Source organism: Odocoileus virginianus, chromosome 12 (genome assembly GCF_023699985.2).
Source record: "Odocoileus virginianus isolate 20LAN1187 ecotype Illinois chromosome 12, Ovbor_1.2, whole genome shotgun sequence".
Taxonomy (NCBI): Eukaryota; Metazoa; Chordata; class Mammalia; order Artiodactyla; family Cervidae; genus Odocoileus; species Odocoileus virginianus.
Window position 1 is genome coordinate 57792178 of NC_069685.1, and position 23429 is coordinate 57815606.

At 40.1% G+C, this 23429-nt stretch overlaps 1 protein-coding gene across 2 annotated transcripts in view; it reads right to left on the bottom strand.

The window, feature by feature from the left end:
• Positions 1-20754, bottom strand: part of PTPN11 (protein tyrosine phosphatase non-receptor type 11) — a 64416-nt gene extending 43662 nt beyond the window's left edge. The window contains exons 1-2 of one of the 2 annotated variants that reach the window (XM_070475358.1): positions 20531-20754; positions 2890-3012 (exon numbers count right to left, since the gene is read on the bottom strand). In XM_070475358.1, coding sequence (XP_070331459.1) covers positions 2890-3012; positions 20531-20544 — 137 coding nt within the window. In that variant the 5' untranslated portion in view covers positions 20545-20754. The remainder of the gene's footprint in view (positions 1-2889; positions 3013-20530) is intronic. The other variant, XM_020904190.2, reaches the window with a different exon arrangement.
• Positions 20755-23429: the final 2675 nt, after the last annotated feature.

Consider the following 23429-nt stretch of genomic DNA (forward strand, 5'->3'; position numbering starts at 1 on the left):
TGACTAAAAGCATGGGCACATAACAAAAAGTTTAGATCACCTGCAGAAAACTAGAACAATAAACATGTCATGCACACACATATACAAACATCTCAGTGTCTATTATATCATATACACAAAAAACACATATATCATATACATTAAAAGATGAGTGCATAACCAAAAATGAATACAGAAAGAAATGAATCTGACTTTGTAGTAAGTTCATAACTACACAGAAAATTAATTCCTGTAGCTTTTGAAAACAGTACTAACAGTACACCCTTATTGGGATATATTCTAAGAACAAAAAAGACTCCAGGGAAATCATGAACTTTAATTAGAAATGTTTGCAATTAGAAATGATAGTGGTTCAGTCATTCTGAAGCTATTTCCCTATTATAAGATTGAGCAAATGAGGTCATACACTGATGCAGCTATAAAACAGGGTTCTCTCTCTAAGTGAAGGGAAACGCAAATATGGAATGAGAAGAGGTGAAGAAGCTGGTGTTGAATTGGAACTATCAAACTTGGTTTGATACACATTCATGTATTTATTGATATTATTTAAAATTTGCTTTCAAATATATATTTACTCCCCAGAAGCAGTAACACTCCAGGAGCACAAACACCAAAAGATAAGACAAACAGATATTCTATGCTTTCTGATGTGACATAATGGGATGGCTTCAAAAGCCACTATTGAAATGACGAGAGAAATTTGAACAGGGACTGTATGTTACATAATATTGAATCAATGTTAAAATTTCTCATATATAATAATAATGATATTGTAATTATACAGGATGTCCTTGTTAATAGGACATGCACACTGAACTAACAAAATTTAGAGGTTAAAAATAAGCATCTTGACATTTGCAACTTATTTTCAAAAAGTTTGGCAGAAGGAGTATACACAAAGACACACTCATAAAAAGAAAGAGCAAACATAGTGAAATGTTATAATAACAGGTAAAGAGAATGTGGGTGTTCACTATATTCATCTTTTGACTTTCTGATAGACCTGCAATTGCTCAGAATAAAAACCTGAGGAAAAATAAATTTTTTAAAAAAATCCTCACCAGTTTCATAGTCCTAGCTCTGCTGCTTACTAGGTACAAGACCAGCTTTCTAACTTGACCTTTGAGCTTCAGCTTACTCACCTCAAAGCTGGAGATAGTGGTATTTATTCTTAGGACTTAGGACTTAATAAAATGGTATTTATTCTTAGGTTATTGGAGAGATTAAATAAAATGAAACACAGCAAGTGTTTAGCAAAATGGTCTGGAATGTGTCAAGTCCTCAGTAATGTTTGCTATCATCCTCCTCTTCCTCCTCCTCATTGTCATTATTATAATCTCCATCCAAACTCTTGTAAGTCAAATGTCACTCAACTGTAGGTTAGAGGTCTGTGCTAGGACAAGGCCCGAAAACTCACAAAGGCTTCTGCCCACTCCTGGTAGCAAAACAGAAGTAAAAGCTAACACAGGCTCCTTGAGAAACTAATACCCATCTAAAAGGGACTTCTCAAGTCCCAAAAGGGTCCTAGATAAACCCTCAGAGCACATTTTCCTTACTTTTTTATTTAAAAGTGATAACAACAAAAGAAAATTCATAGAGAAGTTCGGATCTGGCTCCTGGAATGAGCTAGAACAAGCAGAGTGAGTATATAAGAGAAAGTCAATTTCAAGAAAAAAACTCTCCCATGTGGGCTCAAAGAGACATGCAACAGGATGGGTTGGCCACACTGTTCAAAACAATTTTAAACATAGTAAAGATAATTCAGTGTCCAACAACAGGGGATGGGATAAACTGTGGTATATTCACACCATTCAAGTATTATACAGCCATTAAAATTGATAATTACATCTATATGTCCCAGCACAGAATTTAAAAAAAAAAAAATTTCAAGGAAGTCGCAGTATACATACGTTATAAAGCCAGGGATATGAATTCTAAAAACACACAAACCAACTTCATATCATTCACACATAGGACAAATGCAGTGCGAGTATAAAAACATGTTCAGGAAGGAGATATGCCAGCCTCCTGATGGTGGTTTCCTCTGAGGAAAGAGCGAGGGGAATGGGACTGGGCAGGGGAACAAACAGCCCCACAACTTCCTCAGTGATGCTTTATTTCTTGAAAAAGAAAAGTGATCTGAAGAAACTCTTCTTTCTTTTTCTTTTTACTCGAAGTGTAGCTGATTCACAATGTTGTGTTAGTTTCAGGTGTGCAGCAAAGCGGTTCAGTTAGGTACACGTTTTTTTTTTTTTCAGATTCTTTTCCCTTATAGAACACTACAAGATACTGGGTACAGTTCCCTGGGCTATACAGTAGGTCTTTGTTACCTACACTATGTATAATATAGTGTGTATCTGTTAATCCCAGACCCCCACCACCACCACGTCCCCCTTTGGTAACCTTACTCTTGTTTGCCATGTCTGTGAGTCTATTTGAAGAAATACTTCAAGAGGTTTTTTTTTTCTCCCCCATTCAGTAATCACCAGAAGAGAAAGGAAAAATGCAGGGAACCAGATTCAGGATGTGTGGAACCAGAACTGTGCCTTGTTTGGGATTACATCGGGATCAAATCAGGCTCAATTTAAGAACTTATGCTCTGCTCCAACTCATCCTTATGTGGTCCCTCAAGAGAGAAGAAAAGCCCACTTTTCAGGCCCCTTCTGCTGACTCCCTAATCCGCTCACTCTCAGGAGGCCATGTCCTGAAACCCCACAAGCAGACCTGAATCACCCTGATCAGGGGACCAGGGCACTGGCAAAGCCTCACTCACAGGGCTGCAGACAGGTCTTCAGACTCTAAATGAGGGTAGCAGGTTGTCCAAATGTGGTCTTAACATTTCCCACCTGGCAGGCACTCTCAGGATGTGCTCTTGTTCTTCCAACTTACCTAACGGAAAGTGTGAAGTCTCCAGGGTTGCTTTTACTGGGCCTCGCCAAAAAACTGCCATCAACTCCTCTTGTCAACAGTAGGTTTTCTGCCTCCACGCCAGTGATATTTGGGTGAAACCATCTTGAGAGAGAGAGAAAAAGAGCAATGAAAAACAAAGCACTGCCTTCCACACCACTGCAGCTAAAATGCCAATGAGAAGAGCAGCAAATAAAAACACCAACACAACCCTTTTCCCCAACTCTCTTTGATCACTGCCTCCTCGTCTTCCCCACAGTAGGGACCTGGTGTCCTGCTGGCGCAGTAGGTGGGACTGGGGCTGAAATGGATGCTATTTATACAGGGCGGTTGGGGACGGCCTCAGCCATAAGGGAATATTTGATCAGATCTGGAAGAAGCAAGGCAGTAACACGCAGCCATGTAAGACAGGAGCACAGCAGGCGGAGGGAGGAACAAGGAAAGGGCATGGGGCAGACCGTTTTGACCTGTTCAAGCACTCAAGAGGACAGTGTGCTTGGGACGGAACAGACAGGGTCAGAGGGGAAGGAGATGAGGCCAGGAATGAAAAGCCAGGTGAGGGAGGGCCTTGGAGGTCACTGTAAAAACTTCAGCTTTTATTTTTTTGTGAAATGGAAAAGGACTACAAGGTTTTTAGGCAGAGAAGCAACATGATCTTACATTCTTTTTTTTAATTTATTTATTTGGCTGTGCAGCGTCTTAGTTGCAGCATGAAGAATCATCAACATTCACTGTGACATGCAGGATCTTTAGTTGAAGCACACAGAATTTTTAGTTGCAGCATGTGGGATCTAGTTCCCTGACCAGGGATTGAACCCAGGCCCCCTACCTTGGGAGCAGAGTCTTGGCCACTGGACCACCAGTGAAGTCCCTGACTTATATTTTTAAATCATCCTTCAAGCTATCATGCAAGGACAGAAGCATACAGATCAGTTAAATAAGCTACTGTGATAATCCACGCAAGAGATGATGGTACCAAGGACAAGGTGGCAGAAGGAGCAGTGATAAACAGTCCAACTGGGAATAGTCTAAAGGTAGCCAACAGGATTTCCTTATTAACAAATGAGATGGGAAAAAAAGAAGCGAGTAAGAAAGATGCCTGGGTTTCAGGTCTGGGTAAGTAGAAGGTTGGAGGTACTGTGTACCAGACGGGGGAAAGGGTGGGGAGAGGAAACTCAGGTGTTGGATTTGGCATGTGCTAAATATGAGATGGTTAGTCATCTGAGAGTCTGGTATATATTATGCACTAAAGTTAAGATATTATTATTGACAATCATAATAATAAATATAAGACTGTTCTAACATGTAAATCCATGGCTGATTCATATCAATGTATGACAAAAACCACTACAATATTGTAAAGTAATTAGCCTCCAACTAATAAAAATAAATGGAAAAAAAAAAAGACTGTTCTGACAAGGAATAATCAGAAAAGGCAAGAATTCTGACATAGCCTACCAACATTCCTGTTATTTACATTAACTGAAATTTATTTTCTTTTTAATTTTTCCTATTGTATCTCCCGAGCATTTGGGGGGAAGTCTAAACATCACTCTGATTGTCCCAGAGAAAAATCACAGGGCTCAGGTGAAAAACATACGTATGTATTAGTTGGCTTTTTACTCCCTCTGAGAGCCTGTCGAAAGATCAAGATGGAATTTTGCCCCAGGAAAACTCAACCTCAAGTTATATATACCTATCATCCCAACATCCCATACTTTAGCATACAGCATGATTACTAAACTCTTTTTTTTCTTTTTAACCTTGCTCACGATTTCTTTGATCTGTGGTTCCCACCTGAGTCCCCACAGCCCTAGGGAATCAAAAAGCAATAACAGAGGGTATCCAGTTACTTATAACTTTTCAAAAAGTACAGTGAAAATTTTACATTAATATTCTACCTATATAAGCCAGTTAGAATGTCAAATCTCTTTTGCTTTTGGCTACAAAACAACATATTACTTGATGTGATAGTCTGAAGCTGAGTGGGGGAACACACATATAACCGAAAAAAAAAAAAAAACATGCAATAGAACAGAACTAATATCTAAAACTAAACTGAGGGCCTTCCAAGGTGGCCTAGTGGTAAAGAATCCTGCTAATGCAGGAGACACGGGTTTGATCCGTGATCTAGGAAAACCCTACATGCTGCAGAGCAGCTAGGACCATGTGCCACAACTATTGAGCCTGAGCTCTAAAGCCACAGCGACTGAGCCCACGTGTCACAGCTGCTGAAGTCCGCGTGCGGCAGAGCGCGTGCTCTGCAACAAGAGAAGCCATCACAAGGAGAAGTCCAGGAACCGCAACTGGAGAATAGCCCCAGCTCACTGCAACTAGAGAAAAGCCTGCAAAGCAACAAAGACCTGCGGCCAAAAATAAATAATTAAATAAATATATTAAATTTTTAAAAAATAAATTGAGACAATAAATAAGATGTGAATATATACACTGAAAAGTTTCACCAGGTATTTAGGAAAATTAGCCCAGAACAATCACTCAGACACTTGTTCTAATGAAACTATTACACTTTAAAGACAAATGTGAAAAAAAATCTTCAATGCCTGCTGCTGCTGCTGCTGCTGCTGCTGCTAAGTCACGTCAGTCATGTCCGACTCTGTGCAACCCCACAGACAGCAGCCCAACAGGTTCCTCCGTCCCTGGGATTCTCCAGGCAAGAATACTGGAGTGGGTTGCCATTTCCTTCTCCAATCCATGAAAGTGAAAAGTGAAAGTGAAGTCGCTCAGTCATGTCCGACTCTTAGCGACCCCATGGACTGTAGCCTACCAGACTCCTCTGTCCATGGGATTCTCCAGGCAAGAGTACTGGAGTAAAATCAATGCCTGCAGTAAAATCAAATAACTTGCTACAGGAAACAAATGAGACTAGCATCCAACTTTTCAAAGTCAACATATACAGCAAGTTGACAAATGAACAAGAATTTTTCAATAACTCAATGAAAAGAAAAGTGTAAACCAAGAATTTTATATCCAGCCAAGTTATCCTTCAACTATCAAGGTTATAGAAAAAAACATACAAGAACTAAGGGAATGCTGCACATATCAGTCTTTCCTGATGAATCTCCTAGAGGATAAACTTCATCTAAGCAAATGGTAACAAGCAACACTGACAAAATAACTGACAGTGGGCATTTAATAATCTGTAAGTGTATATGGACAACTAAAACAAAGATGGGAATGAGAGTAGAAGACTAATGTACAGTAGTTACATATTGTCACACAGTAGAAATACTACAACTAGAAAATGGGAAAGGGAAAACAATAAAAACCTCATTGTTGGGGAACTAGGATCCCACAAGAGCCCTCTTGATCTTCACAGCTAAACAGTCTGTGTGTTGCCAGGAAAGATTCCCCAGAACCACAACTAAGACCCAACACCGCCAAAATAAAAACCTCATTGCTCTATAGTGAAAATCACTCAGTCATGTCCAACTCTTTTCTGACCCCAGGGACTATAGCCTTCCAGACTCCTCTGTCCATGGAATTCTCCAGGCAAGAAAACCAAAGTAGGTAGCCTATTCCTTCTACCACAGACCTTCCCAATCCAGGAATCAAACCAGAGTCTCCTGCATTGCAGGCAGATTCTTTACCAGTTGAGCTACCAGGGAAGTCCCACTGCTATGTAGGCAATAGGCAACAAATGGGTATTTAAAGATAATGAAAAAATCTGATAAGCCTGATAATGAAAGTTAAATAACCAAACAGAGGGGATAAGTAGTAGAATTAAGAAGAAAGACACAAACCTTCCAAAAAACTATTTTCAACAAAAAACTTTTAAATACACATCTTAGAAAAAAATTATACATACATACATAAACACACACACACACACACATTTTGAGAGAAACAACGCAAGGAACCACTATACATACAGCGGACCCCTGAAAAACTTGGGGGTTAGAGACACTGATCCTTACACGGTTGAAAATCCATATTTAACTTTATAGACAGCCGTCCATATCCACTGTTCTGCTTCCAAAGACATGATTTCAACCAGCTGCAGATTGTGTTGTACTGTAGTACATACTTATTGAGGAAAATCTGTGTTTAAGTAGACCTGTGCAGTTCAAACTTGTGTTGTTCAAGGGTCAACTGTAAGTATAAAATATTATGATAGAATTGATACCAAACCTATCAATCATAACAATAAATGTAGATGAGGTTGCTATCTATTGAAAAAACTAACAAACAACAAATCTATGAATATTTATGTACAATCACCTTTATGGAGCAAAAACTACAGGAGATGCAAGGAAACACACTAATAATAGGAGACTTTAATAGTCCACATCCAATACAAAATAAAATAGACTAAGAAAATAGGTAAGAGAAAATCTAAACAACATAAACAATATGGTAGATATATTGTGCATATGTTGAACTCCACACCTTGATAATAGTCATATATTCTTCCCTAGTGCCTAGAGAATTTTCATAAAAACTGATCAGATATATTAGGTCACAAAGAAAACAAAACAGTAACTCCTATAAAATAGAAGTATTACAACTTAATACCACTGTATCATGATTGGTCAACAGAATATAATAGAATTCTATATCACCAAAACTACCATTTAATAGAAAAACCTGTGTCACTTTTTAAAATCCAGATCAGATTTTATTAGAATTATCTTAGAATTCTTTGAAAAATATAAATGCCCAGGTATTGCTTTTTTTCTCCAGATGTGTTTCTAATGAGCAGCCATGTTTCAAAGCAACTGGACTACACAAAGATCTTCTTTTATCTAGTTTGTTTCACATTATCTATTTCATAATCAGTGCTCCCATTTTATTTAGTCTGTTTTCCATTTTTTCATATATAGCCATATATGTACTACAGACATATTACATGTCTATATATACATGTATAATATATGTATTTTAGAAAACTTATAAATTTTTGCCTAGCTAAAAAGTTTATGACATTTTGATTCTACTTGTTTGATGTAGTATGAATAGAATGCTAGATTTCTAATAAAAAAATAAATATGCAACAAACAACAAAAGTTTACTGTATAGCACAGGGAACTATAGTCAGTATCTTATAGTAACCTATAATGGAAAGAATCTGAAAAATAGTATATGTGTATATATATAACTGAATCACTGTGCTGTGCACCTGAGGCACTGTAAGTCAACTATATTTCAATAATATATGTATATATATAAAGAGAAAAAAGTATTACCAAATGCAATATCATAAAACAGTAAAACCAAATTCTACTAACAAAAGCAAAACACTGAAAGGCCCCTCTACCTGGGAATTTTAAAACCTTCCATTAAATAACTATTGGCTAAAGGGTGAAATATAAGCTCAAATTACACAATTTGTAAGAAATAATGCCCACAAAAACACTATGTATCAATATTTATAGCATACGGCTAATGGAGTGATCAGTGGAAAATTCACTACACAAACACTAACAATAATAAAAAAACCAAAGTTCCACCCCCCCCAAAAAAAGGCCAAAGTATACCACAAGGAAGGAAACATATTTTATAATGATAAAAGCAAAAATCAAAGAAAACGAAAAGGTAGCAGATGTAATTAATAAAAATCCTGCTTCTTAAAATTAACAAAATAGACAAACCACTAGTTAACTTATTCAGGAGTACAAAAACAAGAAAAAAAATCACAAATACACAAAATAAGAAATGACAAGGGGGAAATAACCATAACCACTGAAAAAGAAGAATTTTTTAAGAAACTACTTTGCAAACTGGTGTGCAAATAAATTAGAAAATCCAGATAAAGTGAATAATTTTCTAAGGAAATACAGACTGCCAAAACTGCAGGCAAACCAATTTCTATATAAAAACAGAAAAATTTTAAAACTACCCCACAGAAAAGCACCAGGCTTTTTATTTTTTTGGTTTCAAAATGGAATTCTATCAGACTTTCAAAGACCATATCATTCCAATGCTCTATAAATTATTCCAGAGAAGCAAAAGGAAAAGAAAATGCACCACTTCCTTTCATGAAGCAAATATAACAGTGATATCTATATCAGATAAAGAAAGCTACTTCAGTGATATGGAAAGCAGATACCTTGTTCCTGATTCAAAGAAGATTCTAATTATTTTTAAATTATAACGATGGTTATATCACAGTATTTGAAAAATCCTTAAACCTACAATTCTTAGGTTACTGAGGTGAATGAAGGGAAAAACCACTTTGTCTCCCCTCTGTGGAAGCATACTGCAAGCTCAGCGGTTATTTCACTTACACTGGTCACCCAGCCTGGACCCCCACCACCTATGGGAGATCTGTTCCCTTATGGTCACCACTGTTACCTCCTCTTTGTTTTTCAAAAACAGGTTCTTAGAAGAATTTCTCGGGTTTGCCCTCAACCTCACCACGGGGAGGGCTGCCTCAAGAGCATTGTTTTCTTGCTTCTAGCAAGATCTTTTTATTTGGTTATCCTGTTTTTCATTCCTGTTTCATCTTTCCTTATCTCAGCCAGCTACTTTAGGCGGCTCTAATTTTGTATAGAGTCGACGTCCTCTAGGATCCTGCTGAGCACACACACTTAAAACTTTCTAAAACCTTTTAAAATTTATTTATTAAAACAGCACAGATAAATTGAGAGAAAAAGCCCAAGGTTCCATGTACTCCCAGCTGTGTTCGTCAAAAGTAACTGCAATTAACAAGTTTCCTGTAACACTGAGAAACGTCTCATGCACATATATATATATTATATGTGTATATATATAAATATATTTGTATACACACACACAAACACACACACTTACGTACATGTGCACGGTGCATACTCCATGCCAGGCTATGTGAACACACACACAAATGGAATCCTGATCTACACCCCAATTTTTTCATTTACTACAACACAAAGATCTTTCCACATGATCTTTCTATTCTTTTTAATGGCTATACATTATTCCATTATAAGAATATATTATTCATAATTTAATCCCTATTAAAGGACATTTATATTATTCCTAGATTTTTGTTAATACAAATAATACAGCATATACCCTTTATAATTATCTTTATACACATTTACAAGTATGTTTGTAAATTAAAATTTTAGAAATAAAACTGCTTTAACAAGAGTGTTTTCTTAACCCTGACAAATCTGCCAAACTGCACTCAAAAGAAGGTAACAGTTTCAACTCCCATGAAATGAGTGTGAAAGTCCCTGTTTTCTCCCAGCTTTGCCAATAATACATATATTACCAAACTTTTTCATCTGAGTCATGGAAAATGGTACCATTCTACTTTGCATTTCTGTGTGAAACTGAGCAATTTTTCATGTTTTCAGACCATATTTTTTTTTCCTTTTCTGTAAGTTGTCAGCTTGCCATTGTTCATTTTCTATTGGATTTTTTTTCTTACTCATTTAATGGGGCTCTTGATAGAACCAGAAAAATGATCCTTTATTATATGTGTGACAACATTTGTCTTAGCATTTTTCCTTTTTTACTCACTTGTGGTTAATTTTTTTGCCCCAAAGAAATCCATCTTGGCGTGGTTAAATTTATCAGCTTGTTCCTTTATGGCTTCTGGGTTTCTTGCTATGTTTAGAAAAACTTAACTCACAGCAAGTTGTTGTGAGCTTGAAGTAAATTAATAACACAAAGTGCTTAGCACAGAAAAAAACTCTAAGGACTTTCACCTTGGGAACTAAGAATTTTGTTTTAGGTCAGAATAAAATACGTACAATAAAGGCACAGATTTTAACAGGACCCTTCACAATAGGTACTAAAAAGACGGGGTGACTGGAAGAAAAAAGTAAATAAGACAGAGATTTAAAAAAAGACAGAGATGAGAATTTACATCAGGAAAGAGTATGAAGACAGAGAAGGCATAATTACATTTTTACCCCTAATAATATTTTTTAATTGGTGGAAAACTGCTTTATAATGTTGTGCTTTTTTTCTGAGGTACAATAACACAAATCAAGTCATGAAAAGCGTTAGTCACTCAGTCATGCCCAACTCTTCGCAACCTCATGGACTGTAGCCCACCAGGCTCCTCTGTCCATGAGATTTCCGAGGCAAGAATACTGGAATGGGTTGCCATTTCCTTCTCCTGGGGATATTCCTGACCCAGGGATCAAACCCAGGTCTCCTGCATTGCAGGTGGATTCTTTACCATCTGAGTCACCAGGGAAGCCATAATTTTATATATATATCCCCTCCCTTTTGAGTCTCTCTCCCCTACAAATATTTCAGATTTAAATAAAAAGTTGAAAATTATAAAACAGAAAAGATTTCTCCATGCTCATATTATTACATACATTTTTTTCTCCTCAATTATGAACTAGCTCTGACAGCAAGGAAAAAAATAATTTACTGGCTATTATTTATTATGGATGGTTAAAACTGTGGCCACTTGGTGGTCCAGTGGTTAAGAATCCGCCTTGCAATGTAGGGGACATGGGTTCGATCTCTGATCCAGGAAGGTCCCACATGCCACGGAGGCAAATAAGCCCACGCATCCTAAGGCCCGTGCTCCAAAATAAGAGAAGCCACCACAATGAGAAGCCTGTGTATTGCATCTAGAGAGTGCCCCCCCTCCCCGCCACTAGAGAAAGCCCACACACAGCAACAAAGACCCAGCAGCCAAAAATAAAAATAAATAATAAATACATACTTTTAAAAAACTGTGGCCACATTTACTGACTGTTTTCCATGGGGCCAGCATACAGTGTAGGCTCCAGAAATCAAATTTTTAGCCTTTACACTGTTATTTATTTCTAAAAATTTCTAGAGCAGGACTCTGAGTCTAGATAGTCTTCATTCATAACCATGTGTTCCCACCTTTGTATATTTTAAAAACACAACATTTATGTAGAGTATCCTGCTGAGGCTGAGAGACATTATAAAAGTGACTTTCGCTGCTGAAGGTGGGCTAGGTAACCACCACGGACACTCATCAGGTAGACTGGCACAGGAGAAAAAGCAAGTGGTCTCTTTACCCCTTTATTAAACAAACTATTATTGCTTCATTGCCAAGTTCTAATTACGCCTATCATGTTATTAACAGGGAACAGAGGAGAGTAATGTTTACAGGGGAAACTCAGTAACCAGCATTTAGCACGAAGGCTAGACAGAGTAAGGGCTTAACAAACACTGGTTATCGCTGTTGTTATCATTATTATTTTTGGTGAAAGACACGCAGATAGATTCTTCTCTTGCATAATTATGTTAGTTTCACATGACCCATTTTGACATATGAATCATTTATGTTACACTGTCTTTGCAAAAACTGAACTTCACGGCCCAGGGGCTGTCCCCACGTTATTTCGAACGGTGTATAATTAGAAACTGAAAGTTCTACAACATAATCCACCCACTTGAGTTTTGATACATTGTAAACTCTCCTTCCTGAGCTATGCTTTTCAAAAAGTATTGTATTTACCAGAAACTTTTCCCCAATTGCATGTTTAATATTTGTAGTTCAACGACTAGCAATTTTGTGATTCACAAACGCTCACCTCTAACACAGAGCAGTTAAGAGTTCATTCAATCCCTGAGATCTTAGTCAGAGTAAAGGATATGCGTGTGCTAAGTCACTTCAGTCGTGTCTAACTGTGGGCGACCCTACGGACTGTAGCCCACCAGACTCCTCTGTCCATGGGGATCCTCCAGGCATACTGGAGTGGGTTGCCATGTCTTTCTCCAGGGGATCTTCCCAACCCAGGGACTGAACCTATGTCTCTCACATCTGTTGCACTGGTAGGCGGGTTCTTTACCACTGAGCCTTGAGGGAAGCCAAAGAATTGTGAAGTTAACAGGTTTAATATTAGATTACAGAGCTGGCCTCAAGGATGACAGAAACACTTGTAATGTTAGGTACTGAGGCCACACATCTTCTAAATCCTGCCCCCATCTTCTGCTTCATGTGAATTCAAACAGCAGAGGTTAGTCTACCCAAATCATGTAAATTTATCTATGTTACCTCAAAGGAGGGGAAAAGGGCATTTGGGTTTATCAATAAGGTAGGTCCATAAAAGATGAGAAGAAACAGATAAATTTCAGTCTGCCTAACGTCTACCATAGGCACTTGGTGAAGGATGGATGCCTGAGTTAATTTTGGGGAATGAAGAAAAACCAGGGAGGAGAAAAGCCAGAGAGGAAGGGGACAGGGAAGAAAGTCACATGGAGAAGAGGGGAAAAGCCTTCTCTTCTTTATTTTTTTCTCAATGCCCTGCCACAAGGCATGCTGGATCTTAGTTCCCTGACCAGGGATCGAACTGATGCCCCCTGCAGTGGAAGTACAGAGTCTTAACCACTGGGCCACCAGGGAATGAGCATTCTCCTCTTGTACACTGTAACTCTCACAAACCTGCAGGTGCTTGACAACCCCTCCTAATTGGTCATCCTCTGGCACTGCCTATTTTTTTTTAAAACTTTTTTTTTAAATTTTATATTGGGTATAGCCAATTAACAATGTTGTGATAGTTTCAGGTAGATACCAAAGGGACTAAGCCATACATATACATGCATCCATTCTGCCCCAAATTCCCCTCCCATCCAGGCTGCAACATAACATTGTGCAGAGTTCCCTGTGCAGTGCAGCAGGTCCTTGTTGGTTATCCACTTTAAACGTAACAGTGTGTACATGTCGAACTCAAACACCCTAACTATCCCTTTCCCCATCCTTCCCCCTGATAAGTTTGTTCTCTTATTCTGTGGCACTATTATTTATTAAGATTCTCAGGTTATAACATGGCCCAGGTGGGTACCACCCATCTCGAAGAATGAGCTGAAAACATATACACACTCACACAACCCCAATGCTTGTGAAAAAAGAGCCTCCAATCAATGTGTGAAACAAATCAGCCCTGTGCTGAGTGGGCTTGAAGAAAGGAAAGACATAATCCCCCACCTCCAGGAGAGTTTACTAACCCAAACTACTTGCCGGGAAATCATACCAAAAATGTAAATCTCTTATTACTGAACACAGATTCTACAAAGCCGTAGCTCACTGAGACCAGGCTCTTCTTTATGTCAAGTGAGTTTAAAAAAGAAAACGCTGATGAGCCAAAAATAAAATACAATGATGCTGATTATTTTATCCATGCGTCCCCTTCCCCCTAGTGATGTGGGGAAACAGTCGAGCAGGCTGTTAATTTCAGGAACTTATTCTCAAGGCTGCTATGCTAAGAAGGGAGTTTAAACTAGGGATCCAAAGTCTAATTTCAGTTTCTTGCCTAAATATAAAGTAATACTGGGTATGGCTTTCTTACCCGCTGCTCCAGAAAAATCATCATCTTTGTCCTTGGGGAGAAAGCTTAGAGTCTGGTACTTTCGGCAGATTACAAGAATATTCTTCTTTTCCAATTAAATAATTTTCTACGGGGAAAAGGATGAGTCATGAGGAGGGGTAGTCGATGGGGAAAAGGACTCTAGGTAACAGAGGCTAGAAAAAAGTTAAGGCAGCTTCTCAACGGTAGTAAAGAGCTACGGCTTAATGGATCATTATCTTTTCACGGAGTTTCATTGGTCAGCATCTCTGCTCTGAGGACAAGGCATTGAAAACTGCCTCCAAAAATCTTTCCACAAATGGCGTCTACCCTGTTCGAAGTCTCTCTCTTGTTTGTCTGCTCTCCCAGGGTCTACTCGAGCCTCTTATAACCCTCCCTTAACAGCAGCTAGAGGGATATTTTTAAATAGATCAGTTCATGCCACTCCCGGATCACATCCTTCTATGGGTTTGCCCTGCTCTTAAAATACAATCCAAACTCCTCTCTGTGGTCCACGTGATACTGAGGACCTTAATAATCCCCGAGTGGTCTAGTCCCCACCTACAGCCCCAGTGTCAGCTCCACCACGTGCTCCTGTCTGTCCTTCAAGCACTCTGAAAACTCCCCACCTCAGCACTTTCACACTGTTTCCTTAAAACCTGGAAACCCAATGCCTAGTACAGTGACCCCATACATAGCAATCCCCTGATAACAAGTTAAATCCCACATTCGTGAATGAATAGATCAAGGTTCCATTAGAGTGGGTTAGTGGAATGACAAAGGCTTGGATCTATAGTCTACTATTTTTAAAATAAACATATTGCATGTCGGTACAGGTATGTGTATATAAACAGACATATACAGTGTGTGTGAATGTGTACATCAGTACACAAGTATGTGTGTATTCTAAACAGTACGCTCTATACTGACAAATTTCAGTTTTGTTTGGTACTACTTTCATCAAACTCATTCGATGTTGGCCTACAAGTCTGTCTCCCTCTAAAGTCAATGCTACTTGAAAACATGAACTGTGTCTTTCATATTTCAGCACTGCCAAGAGTTTGCTAAATGCACATCACCCTCCAAAACTCAGTAGTGAACTGGGCTGCTATTTTAGGGTGCTTGAATCCATTTCAGGGTGGGTCTCAAACCCTTGGCTGCAGTTCACAACTGCCACAGAACCTACCAAACATCAGTATTTGTCTTCCCCTTCCTTAAAAAGGGCAGCATTGGAGGGCAAGTGCTGTCTGTGTTTCCCAAAGGGAAAAAGGAATAAGCACAGTGTCTTCTATTGTTCTGCTGCTGCCTAACAAAGTACACCAAGGCCCACTATAATAATTACAAACAAGGGTTGGCTCTGCTTTTCCAGATCTCGTGTGACTCTCCAACAGTCACCACATTGACCACGTGCAAGAAGGGTAAGTAATCTTAGCAGTGGGCCTTGCATTTGAGCAGCTCTGACAAACACCCGAGCTCGGGACAGGATGTTAGCAAAGACAACCAGTTTCAACTGGAAAGACACAGAGCTGTTATTTTTCAGTAAGGCAAGTTTATTGACTCCCACAGGAGATAAACAAACATGGCCACCAGGGAGAGCCTGGGACAAAATGTACTTGACCTGCAACAGATAAACCAAAAGCCTAGAGTTAGAGAACAAGCTAAATTTTCTGCCCCTCTCAGTACAAGTCATCAGACAGTCTCTCCCAGAGGAACAAAAGCAAACGCCAAAGATGTACCAGATGCTGAAGGATATAACCTGTTTGGTCAGCTGGGCGAGGCAGAGTAGAGCAGCCAAGCAATCTCAAAATCTAAACACAGAACTGCCATCACTCTATTACCTGGGGTGGTTGCTGTTTAGTGGCTAAGCCATGTCTGACTCTTTGCGAGCCCGTGGACTGCCAGGCCCCTCTGTCCATAGGACTTCCCAGGCAAGCATACTGCAGTGGGTTGCCATTTCCTTCTCCAGGGAATCTTCCCAACCCAGGGATCCAAGCTTCATCTCCTACATTGGCAGGCGGATACTCTACTGCGGAGCCCATGGCAGGGGGTGGGGCTTGTCATTTAATTGCTCATGCCTTCTTTTCCCTACCTGTGATGCTGAGAGGCATCAGCATACTGAATATGACATTTTAATTACTGAATGCATAGAGACTCTAAATCCATGAACCAAAAAAGATTAGTTTGATAACTAAGCTATACAAAATTCAGAATATTAGTCACTGAGGAGTCAGCTCCTATGATCACCTCCTCAGAGACTTTTCCTAAACCCATCATCAAAACTAACCACATTCTCCACATTTGCTTTTTTTGGCCTCCCAGAAGTTATTACTACCTGTAATAGTCTTATTTATTCATGGGTTTGTTCACATTCTCTCTCAGTCATGAGAACAGCAATCTTTGCCTACTTTATTGCCCCATCTTGCCTGGTTCAATAACTACTTGGTGAATGTATTAATTCTGAGGTTAAATGTCATTTGAAAAAGAACAGTGTGAAGACACTATCCGATTTCAAGACTTGATATAAAGCTACAATGATCAAGATCATGTGGTATTGGCATAAAGACAAATAGATCAATAGAACAGAAGAGAGTCCAGAAATAGACCCATGTATAAAAGGACAACTCATCTTCAAAAAAGGTGCAAGTTCAGTAAAGATGGACAGTCTTTTCAACAAGTGGTGCTAGAACAACTGAACACCCATATGCAAAGAAGAGCATACCACATACAAAAGTTAACTCAAAGTGGATCACAAACCTAAAACTTTAAAACTTGGAGAAAACATTTGAGACTTAGATTAAAGCAAAGATTTCTTAGGAATAACACCAAAAGCGTGATCCACTTTTTTTAACTGATAAATTCAACTTCATCAAAATTAAACCTTCTGTTTAAGACACTGTTTAAAAAAGACAAGCTACAGACTAAAAGAAAATGCTTGCAGTTCTGATCAAAGACCTGTATCCAGAATAAAAAAAGCTCTCAAATTTCAATATGAAAAGAAACAAGTAAATTTTATTTTTTATACATAAATTTTAAAAGGGAAAATATTTCATCAATAGATGTGCCACCAAAGAAGAGATACACATGAGAAAATGATCCACATTATTAGTCACCAGGGAAAATACAAATTAAAATTACAATAAATATCAAATCAGTATGCTATACACCTGAAACTAATATGTCACATGTCAATTATACCTCCATTAAAATATTAAATAATAAGTAATAATAAGTAATATTAAGTAATAATAAATAATAAATTAAATTAAAAAGTGCTGATATAGGAAAAAACTACAATGACACACCTTTACATGACTGAAATTTAAAAACTGACCACACCAAGTGTTGGCCAAGATGTGGAGAAACTGTAATTCTTAATACACTGCCAGTGGGAACATTTTGAAAAAGTTTGGTAGTTTCTGAAAAAATTAAATATACATCTGCTCAAACAGGGGCTCTGTATCAACCTAGAGGGGTGGGATGGGAAGCGAGATGGGAGGAAGGTTCAAGAGGGAGGGGACATATGTACACCTATGGCTGATTCATGTTGAGGTTTGACAGAAAACAACAAAATCTGTAAAGCAATTATCCTTCAATTAAAAATAAATAATTTTTAAAGTAAAAAAATTGTAAATCAACTATACTCCAATAAATTTTTTTTAATTATATCTCCTAAATATATATATATATACACATACACACACACACACACACACACACACACACACACACACACACAATCTGCTACGTGATCCAGCCATACCACTGCTAAGGATTTACCAAAGAGGAATGAAAGTATCCATCCATGTAAACACATGAACACATTCAGAGCAGTTTTATTCGTGAAGCCAAACTCTGAAACAACACAAATGTCCAACAGCAACTGGATGGAAAAATGAATGATGGTACAGCCATACAGTGGAATATCACTGATCAATGATAAAAAGGAACTATTTGCCATACACAACAACATAGATGAACCTCAATATAATTTTGCTGAGCATAAGAAGCCACACACAAAAGTCTACTTGTATAAATCCTAGGAAATGCAAACTAATGTATAGTGACAGAAAGCAGAAGAGTGTTTGCCTGGCAACAAGGAAGGGATTATAAAGGGTTCCAGGAGCCATCACAGGGGTGATGGATATATTCATTATCTTGATTGTGTTGCTCATTTCTTGAGTGCATACATGTGTGGAAACTTATCAAATTGTACACTTAAATATATACAATTCGTTGCATGTCACTTATACCTCAATAAAACTGGTTTAAAAATAATAAAAGACCTATGATCTGAAAACTAATAATAAATAATCCCCAATTAGGTGCATTGTTGTTGTTGTTATTGTTTAGTTAATAAATCATCTCTGACTCTTTTGCAACCCCATGGACTGCAGACAGCCAGGCTCCTCTGTCCATAGGATTTCGCAGGCAAGACTACTGGAGAGGGTTGCCATTTTCTTCTCCAAGGAATCTTTCCCACCCAGGTATCCAACCTGAGTCTCCTACATTGGCAGGTAAATTCTTAACTACTGACCCACCTGGGAAGTCGTGCATTACAATCATAATTTGACTTTTTAGGGGGTACATATTTCTCTTCCCCATAACAAGTATGGGAGGGCTGGAGGAGGAGAGGAGGAATTACTTCATTTCAAACTGTCATCTTTACCACTTGCTGCTTTGGCTCTTCTCACACTTCCTGGCTTCTAAATTAACAAGTTGGACAATGTAGGGTCTATTACTACCCAACCCCTACCCCACCCCCAGTCCCCAGACTTTTTGTCTCCTAAAAGAAGCAGATCCATACTTGTCTGGAAAAGCAGACACAAGGAACAAAAGGCTCAATGACTATTTGACAGATTAAAGAATAGACAACTGTTTTATTTAAATGCTCCCTAAAGAATTAGAACATTTGAGGCTATACAGTGTTCTGCTGAAATGCAATTATACATTATCCAGATCTGTAAGCACTTGCCAGAAGACCTGTCCAAATCACTCACTGCTTAAGTTTTCAGTTTTCTCCTTTCTCTCTCTTTTCATCCCACGAATGAATAATGTGCAGGTGTATTTCTGAGAAGACAGTCCTAATGTTTTGAAAAGTTTCTCAGTCAATAACCCCAACAGCTTGAAAGAGTTTTCCAAATGTCTAAGACAATGACCATAACAGGACACTGTTATTATCCAAAAAAATGGGTCTTAAGTGTGAATCCTATACAGAATGACAATACAAAATAGCAGGATCGTTATCTGAAAACAATCGATCATACTAATATTTAACAACAAAATTAAGGCTTACAAATGATTGGCAATAGTTACAAAATAATAGCAGACTAGTAATTAACAGTGGGGTTCTGTCTCCACCACTTACTGTTTGAGTGACCTTAGGCAAGAGTCGGACACGACTAAGCGACTAACACTAGAACTAGCACTACTAGGCAAGTAAATTCATCTACTCTCTTTAGAGCGGGATAACAGTACCTACCTGATAGGGTTATAATAAGGATTAAATGTGTTTGGCATACAGTAAGAGCTAAATAAATGCTAGCAATTAGTAGTATGGTTACTCTGAACTTTCCAAGGATCTCATTAACTCACTCATCTTCCTTCTGACTCTTAGGTTCAAACCCTATCATTTACCAGTATGTTTCTTCTAAGCCTCAGTTTCCACATCCGTAAAACGGGGGTGATTAATGTTACCTGACTTTTAAGGTTGTGGTGAAGGATTAAAATAACTAGAGATACAGATCCCTTCCCTCCCACCTCCCAAAGCGAAGATCGCAGAGGAAGGAAATACTTCTAATAGCTGCAGATACAGTCAGTTTTTCCATTTCTGGCACGTGAGGGGTTGGGGGGTGGGGGAGAAGAAGATGCAAAGAGGCATACAAAGTGGTCAAGTTTGAGTAAAGCCCCCAAATGCGCGCAAGACGCAGAGTGACCCAGAGAGGCTCGACTATCGGTCTGGCCTCGCGCAACTCTCTCCTCTCCCCTCCCGCGTCCCGGGCCAAGGAGCCTCCCCTAAGTGAGCGGGGTTATTTCGGAATCACCATGAGGCAATTCTCATGAGGCAATGGGTCAGGAATGCGGCGCGCCGAGCCGGGCCGCTAGCGTCCGCGGTTCCCCGGGCGCCTCTACCTGCCCCCGTCCTGACGGGCATCCCCAGGGCTACGGGAGCCGGAACTCCGCGGAGGCAGGAAATGAATGAGGACCCGAGGGGTTGGGGGCGCGCTAGGGCCGAGCCCCGAGGCCCTGGAGGGCTTAGGGGGCTGGAATGGAGCCTGCCCCGCGACCCCGGGCGGGAGTCCGAAGCCCAGCCGGGCCGCCCCCTCCCGGGCGGAGCTGACTGAAAGCGGCGGGGGCCGGGCCGAGGCCCGGGCCAGGCCCTCGGGGCTCCTCACCTCCGCGATGTCATGTTCCTCCCGCCCTCCGGCTCCGCGACGAACCGGCTCCTTACTCAGGCTCCGCTGGGCCCGGTCACATCGGGCTGGCCCGAGGGAGGCCCGCTCCGGACCGGACGGGGGGGCAGAGCCAGCCGGCCGCGCGCAGACCCCCCTCAAGGCCTGAGGAGCCCGGAGACTGTGCAGCCGCCCCCCAAGCCCGGTTCGCTCCTCCTCCTCCTCCCCCGCCCTTCGCCGCCGGCTCCTCCGTGACGTCACTCCCACGCGACGCCCGCCACCACTTCCTGCTTCCATTCTGCGCTGAGGCTGGTCATGGCAGTTCAGTGGCTCTGTGGAGCCTCCGCCGCGCTGTTCCCAAAGGACCTTCTCATGCTCCTTTAGATCTTGGCGTTAGAGCGTGCATTGTGCGCTCAAAGTAAATTGATCCTATCTGCTCCCACAGCGTCAATTTCCATTCCTGCGCTGTGAAGTCGAATTTCATTCATTTCATTCCTCAAATAGTTGTTCCGCATACTGCTGTGTAACCTTAGGAAAGAGGTTGGGGTCGCAAAGAGTCGGATACGACTGAGCGACTGAACTGAACTGAACCTTAGGAAAGTTGCTTGATTTCTCTGAGCCTCAGGTCCCTCCATTCCTTGATTTCTGTAAAAAGAGAATAGTAATTGTATTTTCTTCTTAGGATTATGAGGACGATTAAATATGTAAAATATTTAGAACTAGGCCTGATCTGTTTAATAAGTTCTCAGTTGGTAAAGAATCCGCCTGCAGTGCAGGAGACCCTGGTTCGATTCCTGGGTCAGAAAGATCCCCTGGAGAAGGGAAAGGCTACCCACCCCAGTATTCTGGCCTGGAGAATGCCAAGGACTGTATAGTCCATGGGGTCGCAAAGAGTCGGACACAACTGAGCGACTTTTACTGACTCTCTCCTGTAGTTATTGGGGCTTCCCTGGTGGCTCAGATGGTAAGGAATCTGCCTGCAATTCAGGAGATCCCAGTTCAGTTCCTAGGTTGGGAATATCCCTTGGAGAAGGGAATAGCTACCCAATCCAGTATTCTTGCCAGTAGAATTCCATAGACAGAGAAGCCTGTCAGGCTATGGTCCATGGAGTCAAAAAGAGTTGGACACAACTGAGCAACTAACACTTTCACTTTTTTGTGTGTGATGATTAGCTCTATTATCATTAGAAGGTAACCCGAGCATTTTCTGTCTGCTAGGCACTGATTTTCCACTATAGAGATAAAAAAGTGAAGCGAAAAGACAAAAATCCCCAATTTTCTCATGGGAGGAGCTACAGTAATCAAGATAAATAAAACACTTGAGGTAATACCCCCATACTCATCTCCCTTCTTTCCTCCATTGCCGTTTATATTACTTTAAATGGGGTATTTAGGGAAAGCTTCACTAAGGATGATATCTGAGTCAAGGAACAGTCTAGTAGTGAAGTTGCTCAGTTGTGTCTGACTCTTTGAGACCCCCATGGACTTTATCCTACCAGGCTCCTCTGTCCATGGGATTTTCCAGGGAAGAGTACTGGAGTGGGTTGCCATTTCCTTCTCCAGGGGATCTTCCCGACCAAGGGATTGAACCCAGGTCTCCCACATTACAGGCAGATGCTTTACCATCTGAGCCACCAGGGAAGCCCCGAGCAGTCAATGGAAATAATTTAGAAAAAGAGCATTTCAAGCACAGGAGGAGGCCAGTGCAAAGACTCAGAGGCTAGAGGCCGACTTCTGTATTTGAAGAAAAAGGAAGAGCATTGCAGGCAAATTCTGCACCAGTCTGAACCACTAGAGAAGCTGCAGCACAGTAGGAGATGGGGGATGCGGGGGAGATATGGGAGATGTAGGCGCAGTAGTAGGAAATGAGATGAGGAAGGGCTAGAGCTGGTACTAGGGTCCAAGAGCCTATTGAAATAAATAGTAGGGACTTCCCTGGCAGTCCAATGATTAACTCTCTGTGCTTCCAATGCAAGGGGCTTGGGTTCCATCCCTGGTTGAAGAACTAAGATCCCATAGGCCCAAAAAAATAAAAAAAAATTTTTAATCCAGTAAAAAAAAACACTAGAAAAAGATAAATGAACAGTAAAATGGAGAGTCATTAAAAGATTTTAAGCAGAGAAGAATATAATCTATGCTTTAAAAGTATTACTTTGGGTACTTTGAGTAGTTAAATCAAGAGGGCAAGGCTGAAAACAGAGACCAGTTCAGAATACTATAACACTGGAGATGATGGAGATGAGGTAGCTCAGACCAGAGTGAGAAGGTAGAGCTTTTTATCTGAGAAAAATCTGCCCCTGTGACTCATGAAGGTCCACAGATCTAGTAAATGGCAGAACCAAAATTCAAACCCACAACTACAGAGCTCCAAAATCCTCATTTTTTTTCCCTTCCAGTGTTCCCCACATCATTCCTATACAAAGAACTCTTATACAGTATGCTAACTGCTTCAGCACTGATGCTACCCAAAAGTTCTTACAAAATTTATCTTTAATTTATGCCAATTTAAGTCATAGACTTTGAGCAAGCATATGTCCAGCCTGTTTCTTTTCATTCCCCTGAATCTGGCCACCCAGATGACAAACAACATCCTATCTGATCTTAAGCCTGAAGGCTTGTTCTCTCCAACCATTCACCACATAATAGCCACGGTAATTTAAACTGCAAAACTAGTCACTCCTTCAGTTGAACACTCCAATGTCTTCTCACTGCTTTTAAGATACAGTCAAAAAAATTTTTTTGGACTTTTCTAGTGGTCCAGTAGTTAAGACTCCATTCTTCCAATGAAGGGGGCACGGTTCAATTCCTGGTTGGGAAACTAAGATCCCTCATGATGCAGCGTGGCCCCCAAAAATGAAAACATATATAAAATGCACAGCATGCAGCTTGAGCTTTTAAAAGC